This window comes from Aedes albopictus, chromosome 3 (assembly GCF_035046485.1).
Source record: "Aedes albopictus strain Foshan chromosome 3, AalbF5, whole genome shotgun sequence".
Classification (NCBI taxonomy): Eukaryota; Metazoa; Arthropoda; class Insecta; order Diptera; family Culicidae; genus Aedes; species Aedes albopictus.
In genome coordinates this window covers 327,194,836-327,208,166 of record NC_085138.1, presented here as the reverse complement: position 1 = coordinate 327,208,166, position 13,331 = coordinate 327,194,836, and the positions used below count along the sequence as shown (strand labels likewise).

The 13,331-nt window shown below is 41.1% G+C and overlaps 1 protein-coding gene across 1 annotated transcript in view; it reads right to left on the bottom strand.

Annotated features, from left to right (window-relative positions):
* Positions 1-9,264, bottom strand: part of LOC109426937 (sodium-dependent nutrient amino acid transporter 1) — a 62,089-nt gene extending 52,825 nt beyond the window's left edge. Inside the window, exon 1 of the mRNA XM_019702503.4 lies at positions 8,205-9,264. Coding sequence (XP_019558048.4) covers positions 8,205-8,574 — 370 coding nt within the window. The 5' untranslated portion in view covers positions 8,575-9,264. The remainder of the gene's footprint in view (positions 1-8,204) is intronic.
* Between the last annotated feature and the right edge of the window lie 4,067 nt (positions 9,265-13,331).

The following is a 13,331-nucleotide window of genomic DNA, read 5'->3' as shown; positions in this document are numbered from 1 at the left end:
TTTGACCTGTCTCCATTCATGCGGAACGATGTTGTCCTCCATGAATGAGTTGAACAGGTCTAGTAATCGTCTTTTTGCGATATCTGGGAGATTCTTAAGAAGATTGAACTTTATCATATCGCGTCCCGGAGAAGAATTGTTTGATGAAAGAAGAGCTATAGAAAATTCCAGCATTGAGAATGGTCTGTCCAGAGAACCGTCTCTTGAGATTGATTCCCAAGAAATTGGTCGTGCTGGGACTGAGTCTGGGCAGACTTTTTTCGCGAAACTGAATATCCAACGGTTGGAGTATTCGTCACTCTCATTAGAAGATGAGCGGTTTCGCATGTTGCGAGCCACTCTCCAAAGCGTTGTCATCGAAGTTTCTCTTGAGAGACCCTCAATGAAGTGTCGCCAATAACTACGCTTTTTCGCTTTTAGCAAGTTCCTCAGTTGTCTTTCAAGTTTTTCGTATTCTTGATAAAGATCCGAGGTGCCATGCCTACGAAAAGCTTTGAAGGCATCAGATTTTTTAAGATACAATTGAGTGCAATCATCATCCCAGCCAAGTGTGGCTGGTCTTCTTTTGAAGGTTGCACTTGGAACGCGTCGTTTTTGTGATTCTAATGCACTTCTGTAAATCAGTTCAGACAGGAATCGATACTCATCCAAAGGTGGGAGAGGATTGGATGATTCAACTCCAAAAGATACCGCTTCTGCATACTTTTGCCAATCGATATTCCTAGTGAGGTCAAAAGGAACCTGAATTGGCTCGTCTGACCTTTCGCAATTATGTTTTATGGTGGTTATAATGGGCAAGTGATCACTACCATGAGGATCTTCGATCACCTTCCACGAGCAATCGAATGATAGTGAACTCGATCCCAAAGAAAGGTCATGCCGACTTTCTCTACCGTCGGATGCAATGCGTGTCACTTCACCTGTATTCAAAACGTTCAAAGTGAAATCGTCGCACAAATCATAGAAAATAGCCGCTCTGCGATCGTCATATGGCTCGCCCCACCCAGTACCATGTGAATTCATATCACCCAGAATTAGAACTGGATGTGATAGTGCAGAAACTGCATTCCAAAGATGACGGCGGCTAATTGAAATTCTTGGAGGAATGTAAACGGAAGCTACGCAAAGATCTTTACCTTTTACGTTTATTTGGCAAGCGACAATTTCTACTCCAGGTTGAGTCGGGATTGGAATTCTATAAAATGAGTAGCCTTTTTTGATCCCCAAGAGTACTCCCCCATAATGGTCATCTCGATCCTGGCGTATAATGTTAAAATCGTGGAAGTTGAGTTCATCTTCAGAAGAAAGCCATGTTTCACAAAGTGCAAATATATCACAATCAGAGCTGTGAATCAAATATTTAAACAGGTCTAATTTAGGTTTTAAACTATGACAGTTCCACTGTAGCACAGTGATCATATCTTGAACCTCACTTGATAAATTATCCATCGAAAGATATGATCGCAGCAAGGAGGGGCCATGAAATAGTCAGATTCCGAAGATACTCTTCTACTGCTGGGAGAAAAATGTCAAGTATGCCTCTGAAGGAGTCAGAAAGACCGAGGGCATCATATAAGCGATCCACAAGAGCCCTGAAAGTAAGCAGTCCTCGTTTGGGCTTGGAGGGTTTAGTTGGAGTTCGAGGAGCTTTTGTAGCTTTTTTCTTGCTACCTTGTTGAAGGCTTCTTTTTGAAGTGTATTTAACAGTTGGAGGCGGGGTCACTAGGTCTTTACTACAGCATGGAACTGAGCAATCAGGGACCTGTTTCTTCGGAATTTTCAAATTTACTCCGCCTCCTTTCGTATTAGGCAAACTTTTGAGGGTAGATTTTAAAAAGACCTTTCGGCGCAGTCCTGGGGAAGATGATGACTTCCTTTTTCCAGGTGCGTGTACCTCCGAAGAAGATCCACCCTCATGAGTTTCGTCATCGTCCTGATCATCATTAGACAACTCTTGAAAGGGATTTCCAACTGGGACAGCTGATTCAGACACGGAATCTGGTGTTTTAAAAGATTTCACCATCTCCGCATAGGTCTGTTTGGAGCGCCTAATGATAGAGCGACTCTCATTTCGAGTGCGCCTTTTGTAAGCTGGGCAAACGTGCAAGTCGTGCGGATCTCCGCCACAGTAGCTGCATTTTTCCGCTTCCTGTGTGCAAGAGTCCTCCAAATGAGCTTGGTTGCATTTGCCACAACGGGGCTTGTTGTCGCAAAAACTATCACTGTGACCAAACTGCTTGCATTTGGTACAATTAAAAACCTTCGGCCTAAAAAGACGCACTGGGTAAAAACCACCATCGATTACAACAAATTCCGGGAGGACGGAACCTGGATAAGTCACTCGAAAAAACGCTGAAGGCGAGTACACCTTGTTATTTCCTTCCATGGAAACCGTAGATAAGCGTTTACAGTCTAGGATAGCCACATCAGGAATTGACCTATTTTTGAATCGACCAAAGCCGGTCTTGATGTCCTCACATGTCAGCATTTCGTCGAGGATCTTCCCCTCCACCTCCACTTCTCGTGCTGGCACATAGACGGCGTATTCAACAGTAAACGCTTCGTGTTGAGCAATTTCATTTGCTGCTTTGTAGCTAGGTGCGGTAACACGCAGCTTGGATGCTTTCACTTGGTGAATAACGGTCCCAGGATACTTACGCGTCAGCTCTCGAGAAATCGAAAGCATATTCAATGGTTTGCATTTGCGCCGGAAATAGACAACCCAAGGCCCAGGCGAAGATGGCTGATAAAACCTCGTACGAGCAATGATATCATTGGGAGGCGTTTCGCCTCCATTAGATTCGTCCATGCGGTAAAATAATTCAACCGCGGAAGTTCAATTTGATTTACAAAGGGAAAATACAAGCAATAACAACAACGGTCCAAGAGTGATCTTTATTTGGACTCACACTCTATACACCGCCGAAGAAAAAAAAAATAATATAAAAAAAACCGTGGATTTATTAGAGTACACTTTTTGGTTCACCCTATTGGGAGAGAGACAGAACCGAAATGAACAACAACCTTAAAATCAAAACTCGGTTCAAAACGCAAAGGCAATTCAAAGGGGTGTGGAGATAATGGAAAGATTGCTACTTATCCTTTATTGTTCGTGTTGACTGTAGCAGCAGACCGTCCGCACTGTATGTAGGTAGAAGCCGAAACGGGTTGACTTCTGCTTGAATGCTTTTGATGCGAACAAAATAGAACGCCGTTTATACTGATGGCGATCTTTTAATCACTGTGGCACGATGCTAAATATTTAGCTCGCTTCCTTCGCAAGCGCAATCGCCTAAGCACAATTTGCACTACTGAAACACTGCTTAATAACCGGACCAAAAAACCCACACGGTTGGTGGGGAAAAGATCGAAATTAATCACTGCAAAAGTGCCGTGCGATGAGACCGGGAAACTTGTCGACCGACTCGTAGAAGCGCCAAGCAAGGAATGAGTATTGCAGTCTTTGCTGTTGTGCATTCATTCATTCTTATATTGTGTGACCATATCGTAAATGTGATTCGATTCTTTGGTGTTAAGTCTGTGTACAAATCTTGCATTTTAGTACGTCTTTGCTCAGGCATTTGTGCATACTGTGCGCAACATGAAAGCGGCTTTTTTTTTGAAAACTGTATAGAAATGAACGAAAAGGAGTCGGCTCACATCGAAAATCGACATTTTTCATCAACTCTCGCAAATGAGTTACACCCAATTCCTTTTTTTTTTTGCACTGGTCTTTTTTTTTGCTATAACTCAGTCAACTTTGAACCAATGGACATGATTTTTTATACATGAATAGTACTAACCGGGCCTAGACTTTAAAAGTAATATTTGAAGAAAATACATTGTGATTCCGTGAATTTATTTGGTGCTGCAAAAGGTGTAACATGTAACCACACTTTAAAACCATGATTTGTACACAGTATGTAAAAGTTCAGTCGCGCGCGATTCGAAAAGTGCCAGAACTTGTCGTGAAATCTGTTCTGACGAGGGCTAAAATTATCGTCATCCGTCGCGGAATCCAGTGGCGCAACGTTTGTGCATATTTTCAGACCCGTAATGCTGTTATTCAAAAGTGGCATTAAAGTACATTCTTTCATTTTTCGGGTTGAGATCCCCCGCCACAGAGGGGCTGTATCTTGCGTGTGTCGTGTGTATTGCGAGGAAGTCGAGAGGAGCTTTTTCTGAAAACATTTACGAGATCAGTGTAATATAGAAGTTTTGTATGCAGCTAGTTAGTGCTTATTTTTTCAAGAAATGTTGACGTGGTTTAATCGTTAATGAAAAACAACATGAAGAGGTATATCTATAACTCCTCGCAAGAAGCACATCAATGGAAGCTCCACATCAAACTACAAACCAAATGGGTGAGACCTGTCCAATATTTATCGTAAAACATTCAATGCACTTTTGAAATATTTTTCAACCATATTATATAACATACATAACATATGGAGCGTTTGGTACGGTATGTCCACGCATCCTTCCTCCCCTATAGATTCGAGAATTGCTTCGAGGATGGAACAAATGTGACAAATTCGAGGCATTTCATAGAATCATCTTTGCGGCAAATACAACGCAGTAGGCCTGGCCGTTTTGACGCTTGTGTCATATCATCTTTGATATGCTGCAAGCATCAATATAGACAAGAAAAGTAATTGGGCTTAATCTTACCTAATTACTTTCCAGGATGCTTTCTCGTACTGGCTGCGTTTGTATTAGATTAGATTAGATTAGATTAGATGGATAGTACTAACCGGGCCTATATGTGTACAACATTTAATGAGAATCGGCTCAAAGTTGACTAAGTTATAGCAAAAAAACGACCCGTGCAGAAAAAAAATAATCGGGTGTACTGAATCGATCAAAAGAGTCGACTCTTTTTTTAGAGTGAATCGGAAGTGATTCAATTTCAAAATGAACCAGTTTTCCCATTTCTAGATCAAATACAAAAAAAAAACTCACTTAAACATCGCTTCCGCGAACTCAAATTTGGGTTCCCGCACGCAACCCCGAAGTTGAGTGATATAAACTTACATTTGGGTCCTTTTTTTTCTCTGTGTACCGCCAGTTGCGATTTCACTCGGTCAGTGAATTTTGATTCCACAGCGCCCCGTTGTTTAGTTAATTTCATCATAAAGTTGCAAAAATATGGACTGGTACATTAACTTTATGCATCATTTTAAAATGATGACATGAAAATTCATGTAATAAATCAAAGAATAAAATGAGCAGTGCATTGCACTTATCACGCTAACGCTGCTTAGCACAAAAGTGCTGAGACTACACCAAAAATGTGTAACCCTTTCCAGACTACACCAAAAATGTGTAACCCTTGCACATTCACAAAATCAGCTCCTGTGTCCGCAACATCGCTAAATTTTTGTACAGCAATCTAGCTAGGTTTACTAGTGACCTTGGAAAACAAAAAAAATATCGACATTCGCATCTAGACAAGTGTACGAGCTGTTTTTGAAAATGTGTAACTGTAACACATTTTTGTGTGGTCTGGAATTATGCACTTATGAGTAGGGCTTACACATTTTAGAGCTGAGCGGTTTCACTGTGATCCATCGCTGAGTAGTAGTTGTTGAGAGGTAACCCTGCCGTGGTATCAAAATTTTCCACGCTTAGTGCACACAATGTTCATTGGTGCACGCGTCTATGGACTTATCCACCGATGAACCGAATGCACTCGGCTCGAGAATTTTAATAAGAGAAACTTCCATAGATAAAGTCGGGATTCCTGGATAGAAAATTCCTATCGGAATCCTTGTTAAAAGTAACAGATCCTCCAGGAATTCTGCCAGGAACTTCTTCAATGATTTCTCCAGGAAATTAAACAGTCATTTCTTCAGGAATTACTCCAGAAATTCCTTCATAAATTCCCCCAAGAATTTCTTCAAAAATTCCTTAAAAAATACCTCAAGGGATTGCTTCAAAAAATCCTCCAGTCAATCCAGTTCCTCCAGAAAAGCTTCAAAAACTTCTCCAAGAAATCCCCAAAGGATTACTCCATAAATTCCTCTAGCAGCAATTCCTCCAAAAATTCCTTCAGAAATGCCTCCAGGAATTCCTCCTGGGATGCCTGCAGAAAATCCTCCAGGTAATTCTCCAAGTATTCCTCCAAGATGTCCTCCGTATCATCCAGCAATTCCTCCATGATTTCCTCCAGAATATCCTCCAGAAATTTCTCCCGGAATTCCTTCAGGATTACTCCTTGAATTCCTCCAGGAATCCTTCAGGAATTCCTCCATCAATTTCCCCAGGGGTTCCTCCAGGAGTTTCTCTAGGGATTTTTTCGGAAGTTCCTTAAAAAAAATCTACAGGAATTCCTCCAGACATTCCTCCAGGAGTTCCTTCAGGAGTTTCTCCAGGAAAGCCTTAAAAATTTCTCCAAAAATTCCTCAAGAAATTCATCCATTTTTTCCTGCAGATATTCATTCGGGAGTTCCTGCAGAAATACTTTCAGTAATTCCTATAGAGATTACTCCAGGGATTCCTTCATGAGCTCTTCCAGAAACTTCTCTTGAAAATTTGGCAGTAATTTTTCCAGAAGTGCCTTAAAATATTCTTCCAGAAATTGCTCCAGGAAGTCTTCCAAGGGTACTTTAAAAATGACTCCAGGGATTCCTTCAGAAATTCCTCCGCTAAAACGGAAAACATTTTCCACCACAAAAAAAAAAATAGAAGATACCTTGATCCATACTCTACATGTGTACGAAAAGCGATTTTGAAAATATTGCTTCGTTATTTAATAAAAAATCATAAATCAAAAAGTGAGGAAATGCTTCCAGTTTCGCATTAAAGTAACTATGTTCAATCTAACTGGAAAATGCCTGATCAATTTCGACCCGGAGATCATTTTGACTCCGTTTTACGATACCTTGACGCCAACAATCCAATAGTGAACCCAGGGGTGTCCACTACTAATTAATTTGATCGAGATTTCAAATTTACATTTTATGAGAAATACCAGGTGTCTTAGTAAGCTTTTTGTGTGCAATATGTAAGATATAGTAGATATAAAAGTAGAACCATCTCGGCAGGGCTCCTATTTTGAGCACTTTTCTGCTATAACTTGGCCTATTTTGAACCAATTGACACAATTTTTGTAACGCGGTGAGATATGTAATAGTATCTATTCGTGTACAAAATTTCAAGTCAATTACATAGTTTGTAATTGACTGAGCTATAGCGAAAAATGCCCAAAATACCGGCCACTGCCAAAGTGGCTCATTACCTTAGTTTTATATAAGAATAAATTTTAGCTACGGGTTGTGCTAACGCCGAAATTTCCCCAATTTTTAATGTAAGTTTTTTTTGCATATTCTTTTACTGTGCGATTCAATGGTTTGAATCTATTCAATAACTGACAAAGTCACATTCCTCCAAGAATCTTGCAAGCGATATATTTAGACTTACGTCACTCAAGCACGATAAGCACAGCTGATTAAACAGACACAACAATGTCGAGTTATTTTGCGGTTACTGGAAATAGAAAACAATGCTTACTCGGCGGAATCGGAATAATGGAATATATATCTTCGTCTTCCTGGTGTAACGTCCCCACTGGGACAAATCCCGCCTCTCAGCTTCCTCTACGAAAACTTCCAGGACAGACCGGGAAACGAACCCGTCACCCTTAGCATGCTCATGATGAATATCAACGCCTTCACAGCTGTGGCCTTGCGATGGATATCTAAAGCGATGCTCAAAAGCACAAAGCTTTTATGCTTATCTTTCAAATCATTCGGATTGAAAATTTTGCTAGTCACAAATATTTATTACACGAAAATTCCCAATTAACATGATGATATCATAAAACAAACTTATAATCCAATATTTCAATGGTTGTGCAACCCTCAGACAAGTGTTTGTCTCGCCTCAAAACATTTCTACCTAGATGACACAGCTGTTTGTCTTCATCAATTTGCAGTGAACATTTCCAGTGCAAATGTTTGTATCTCAATTACCACTTCGCACTGTTGCTACAATTTTTCCATCAGATCATCTCTCTTATTTATTTTTAGCCAGCACTATGTCGCACAGGTAAAGCCAACCAGCAAGGCTATTAGTATCGAACTTGACCGAACCGCAACAATTTCCAACCGTCATAACAAATCAACCGCTCGTTACGTGTACCTTCCCGCCCCGAGCGAGCCACCACCACCACGCACAGAACGAGCATGGATTTCCCGACCTACCTCTCATTACCGGCGACACATCGTATACCTTGACGCTGCCCCGGCTGGAGAACTGGCCCATCACCATTTCCAGGTAATAGACCGGCCTTCCCACGAGCAGCAGCACGATCATGTAGGGAATTACAAAAGCCCCACCACCGTTGCGAAAGGCCGTCGACGGGAACTTCCACACATTGCCGAGACCGACCGACATGGCGATGCAGGACAGCAGGAACTCCACTCCATTGTCCCATTTTTCCCTTTCACCGGATCCGGTACTGGTCGTGTCTACGGTGGTATCGGCCGCCACAGGTGTCGCACCATTGGTGGTCTTATTATCCGGCACTTGACCGTCGTCACCGACGAACGATCGATTAACTACCCCCGCCATGACTGCGCTGTGCGAATCGTTCTGAACAGATCTCGTCGGTTGGATTGTTGAACAATGTTGTCGCAGTTGATAACACTGATTTTCTACTCGCGTAACACAACACTCTAATCACCCGTGGAAATAATGGCTGTTTTTCGCGGAAGGCCATTCACTAGGATCGTTTGGCTTTTTCTCATTAGGCACGCGGCCAGACTCAAATAATTTCACGTGCCGTCGCCACTTTTCACTGCTGTCGATTCCTATCACTTACAAAGTGTTCAACGTCCGTATCATAGCTCGTGCAATCTTCGTAACCTTCCCTAGAACTTCCCAAAGCACTACAGGTCAGTTCTTCCTAATCAACACTTTCAACCAACAAAAGCGAATTTCCTACTGGCAATGACGATTTGCTTACAAGCAATTTCTCACCGGCAAAAACGATGCATCAAACAATTCGCCAAATAGTTAGCTAATTGCCGTTGCTTTCCGATTTTTGTTGCTCGAAGTTCAGGGAGCACGCGCCCGTGAGTACGAGTCGTCCGAATGTTGGATAGCGATCGCGCCGCGCCGCGGGTTTCTGTCCGACCGTTCTGGGTGAACTCTCGGCGAGTAATAAGATCACCGATCGAGTGCTGCCGAGGGTTTATAAATTTTCGCACCGATTCTATCAAGTCCGACTGTCGTCCGTCCGCCGAGTTTACCTGTGCTGTGTGTGCGACCGGCTATTGTGTTCGCCGCAATACTAGCAATAATGTATCCAAATGGTGATAGTATAGCGTATAGCATGTGGTAGCAACAACCGACAGAAAACGAAAGGTTCTACTTCAGGGGTTCTCGATTTAATGAGGGGTAAGCTTTGCGGTTGCGGTTAATTCCAGATAGGCTGTTTCTGAGATCAACGCTTGTAAATAGTATCAGTAAAATTTAAACGATTATAGACATTGGTGTGACTCTCCTCAATGTTGTTTATACATTAATCATCTTTTATTGCAAAGTACGAAACGAAAAAATAAAACAATAAAATCATAAAACCAAGCTTAAGGCGAAACTGGAAGCATTTCCTTATTTTTCAGGTTTTTGATTTTTTTTATAAAATAGCGAAGCAATATTTTCAAAATCGGTTTTTGTACGCATGTAGAGTGTACAAATCAAAAAGTGAAGAAATCAAAAAGTGGTGGTCCCTGACTCTAATACATTGATTATCACATATTTGGGGATCCCCTCTCCCCCTTCTGAGCGTGACGTACTTCATGCTTATCCCCTAATCCCTAGGATGATCTCCCATGTTTTCTCAGAACAATTACGTTTAGCATATTTCTTACAAAACTACATCAGGGCAAAGCACTTTTTCTAAGCTACAAGTGATTTCGATTGTGTAATGCATTATTTTTTAACGGTTAATGGATTGTTTTAAGGCGTTCAGGAATCATTTATATCTTTGCATATTTATAATAATTTTGTAAATATCGAAGCCAATCGTGTAAAAAATTCACAGCACATACACTCAAACCTCCATTTAGGTCGGATTCATTTAGGTAAAATTTATTTAGGTCCCTCCATTTAGATAACGTTTCCTAAATGGAATCTGATTTTGTTCAAAGCAGTTGGAGTGTTTTAGATTAGGGATAAGGTTGGTTTAAGGGAATTAAGTTGCAAGGTGAGTTAAGGGAAGTTCAGGACGTGCTCAGGGAGGATCAATGAGGGAGAATGGGATCGGTTTGGGACCCCCGAAAACGCCTGCGTAACGCCTCTGAAACCCGTCATAGATCTTCTGAAGCTTCCTAAAACGCCCTCGAAATCCCCCTAAAACCCCGTCGGACACCATGTAACGCACCTGTGACCCTCAGAAACCGCCTTCGTAACGCCTCTGAAACTCGCCAAAAATCTTCTAAAGCTATCTGAAATGCCCTCGTAATCCCTCTAAAATCCCCTCGGACCCCATGTAACGCACCTCAGACCCTCAGAAACTCCCGAAAACGCCTACGTAATGCCTGAGTAACACCATAGACTAATTTCAAGACCTCGATGTACCAAAGAAAACGATCAAATTTTCGGTGACCAGTCCGGTACCCAATAAATATTCATAACCGCGTATTTTTTTCCGTGTAAATTGCCTTTTGTGTAAATTTTATTTAGCGTGTTACACTGATCTGACAGCTCTGACAGCAAGAGACTAAACATAAATTACGTAAGTGAGTACCGAGGATTGTTCAGAATCTGCCAACTTGACTGCGGAAAAAAATTCGACCATGACGCCGCTGGTAACACCTCTGAAACTCGCCAAAAATCTTCTGAAGTTTTCTGAAATGCCTTCGAAATCCCCCTAAAACCCCCTCGGACCCCATGTAACGCAACTGATACCCTTTGAAACTCTCCGAAAATAGCCCTGACCCCCCCCCCCTTGTGCAATGCTTCTGACACCCCCCCACCCCCTCCTGAAACTCCCAAGAAATCCCTCTGAAGCCTCGCATGGCTTCCTTTATATCTCCAGGTCACTCGCCCATCTTAAATTTCTTTGCAATCTTCAAATCCATTTAGGTAATGTATCCATTTAGGTAAAAACTCTATTTTGGCAGTCCCTACTCGTTACCTAAATGAAGGTTTTGATGTTATTTGAAGAAAATATTTTCGAACATATTTATTAGAGCTGTTCACTTTGAAACTTTTTTTCTCCGATTCTCCTTGACACATCAAATTACACAGCGTAACAAAAAATAACTTTTTGTCTGTCTCAAGAGCAAACTTATGTGTCTCCGAAGGATTTTGGGCCGCTGAATCCGAATCCGGGCTCAGATTTGCTCTAACACGTCACAATTTTGAGCTATACCTCAATTTATAGGGCAAAATATGCGATTTTTGGCTTTTTTGACTGCTAGCCATTAAGCAAGGAAAATTTTTTTTAAGCAATCAAAAGGTTAATTGGTCAATTAACATCTAAATTAACGACTCATGCAAAATATTTCGTTTTACCAAATCGAATTTAATAGTTTTAAGCGATTTATGTTAGGTACGATATTTCCCATACAAGTCATCCTCCCAAAGTTGCATACAAGTTTTCATACTAACATAAAATGCTTAAATCTATCAAATTTGATTTGGTAAAACGAAATATTTGGCATGAGTCGTTAATTTAGATGTTAATTGACCAATTAACCTTTTGATTGCTTAAAAAAATATTTCCAAGCTTAATGGTTTGTAGTCAAAAAAGCCCAAAATCGCATATTTTGCCCTATAAATTGAGGTATAGCTCAAAATTGTGACGTGTTGGAGCAAATCTGAGCACGGATTCGGATTCAGCGGCCCAAAATCCTTCGGAGACACATAAGTTTGCTCTTGAGACAAAAAAATGTTGCGCTGTGTTATCAATCCTCATGCAAAAACAAGTCTTCGGTCCAAAATTGAGCCAAATTGATAAAGATTTAAAGGTGTATCAAATCGATTTTGTGTTTTTTTAACCGTTTTCACAGAAATTTACTCATAAATCCAGAAAATTGCTCCGAAAGGGTACCGAAAATACCGTTAGGATATAGTTAGTACAATACTCTACAACTTTGCCGAAGATACTACGGTGTTTAAATTGCTTATTTCGAAGTTTTTCAATAGTTTTAGTTGAAAAATCACGAAAAAACATGATATTTTCACGTTTTTACATATAAAAGTCATGTAATTTTACATTATTTTACGTGACTTAATTAATAAGCTATTTCTCCTTTGTGTAACGAACATTTCGTCCATACAGCGTTTTTGCGTAGGAATTCGTTTTCAATGACTAATTATCAAATGTATGTCACGTTGATATTGAAAATCGCGTAGAGTTGCCAGCACGAATTAAAACAAAGTTACCCATGATTAACCCTTATGTGGCCGACAGGGTACCCGGGTACCCAGCGCCCATTTAAAAAGCACGGTGTAGAAAAAAGCAAAAAGTTTGTCGGACACATAACGGTTAAGACGTCATGCCATCGTATTCTAATGTCTTTAGATTCAAGTATCAGAAATTCTTCATTACACCAACAAAGCTAGCCATGAAAATGTTTGACACTTCTCAGGTCATTTTGACAGACCACACACATGCACGAAAAAGACGGATGATCGTTTCTACTTTATCGATCTTGTTGCCGTCCTTTTCATGCTCATGTTACATCTGTCAAAATGACCTGTGAATTGTCAGTCATTTTGAGGTTAGGTTCGTTGGTGTAATGAAGAATGGTGCAGATGATAAGGCTCAAGCCTGCGGATCAGAGTTTCCGATTGCTCCAAGATTGCTCATGTGTACATAAATGTGACAGCGAGCCTCCCACCAAATTGTCTCCTAGCTCTTCAAAATCGCAGTGTGCTGCGCTGCTAGGAGGCTCACGAAAATCTGGTGGGTGCGAGCGTAGCGCATAGCTCCCGGGTAGCTCGTCTCATGCGCTGCGTGAGCTGTTGGTATCTAAGGTGAAAAACAATATCTTGGTAACGAAGAACCTCAACATCTTTTTTCCGTACTCAACACAAATGTCCGGTTGGTCTATGCGATATGACTAGGGACTCTCAATGCAAAGGTTAAGGTTTCGATTCTCGTTCGTTTAGGAAGTTTTTGTCGTGAAATTTTCTAATTTAATCAGCACATGAGACGAAGCTCATGAGACACATCTTGAGAAAAATGAGGCGCACAACTTTCAGTCTCAAAATGTACTGTGCTCCTGGGAGCTTGCTTGCAATGTGGCTCCCGTACATGGGACTACAGCATGTGTACATCTACTCTGCTGCGGATCAGAAGGTCCCAGGTTCAAGCT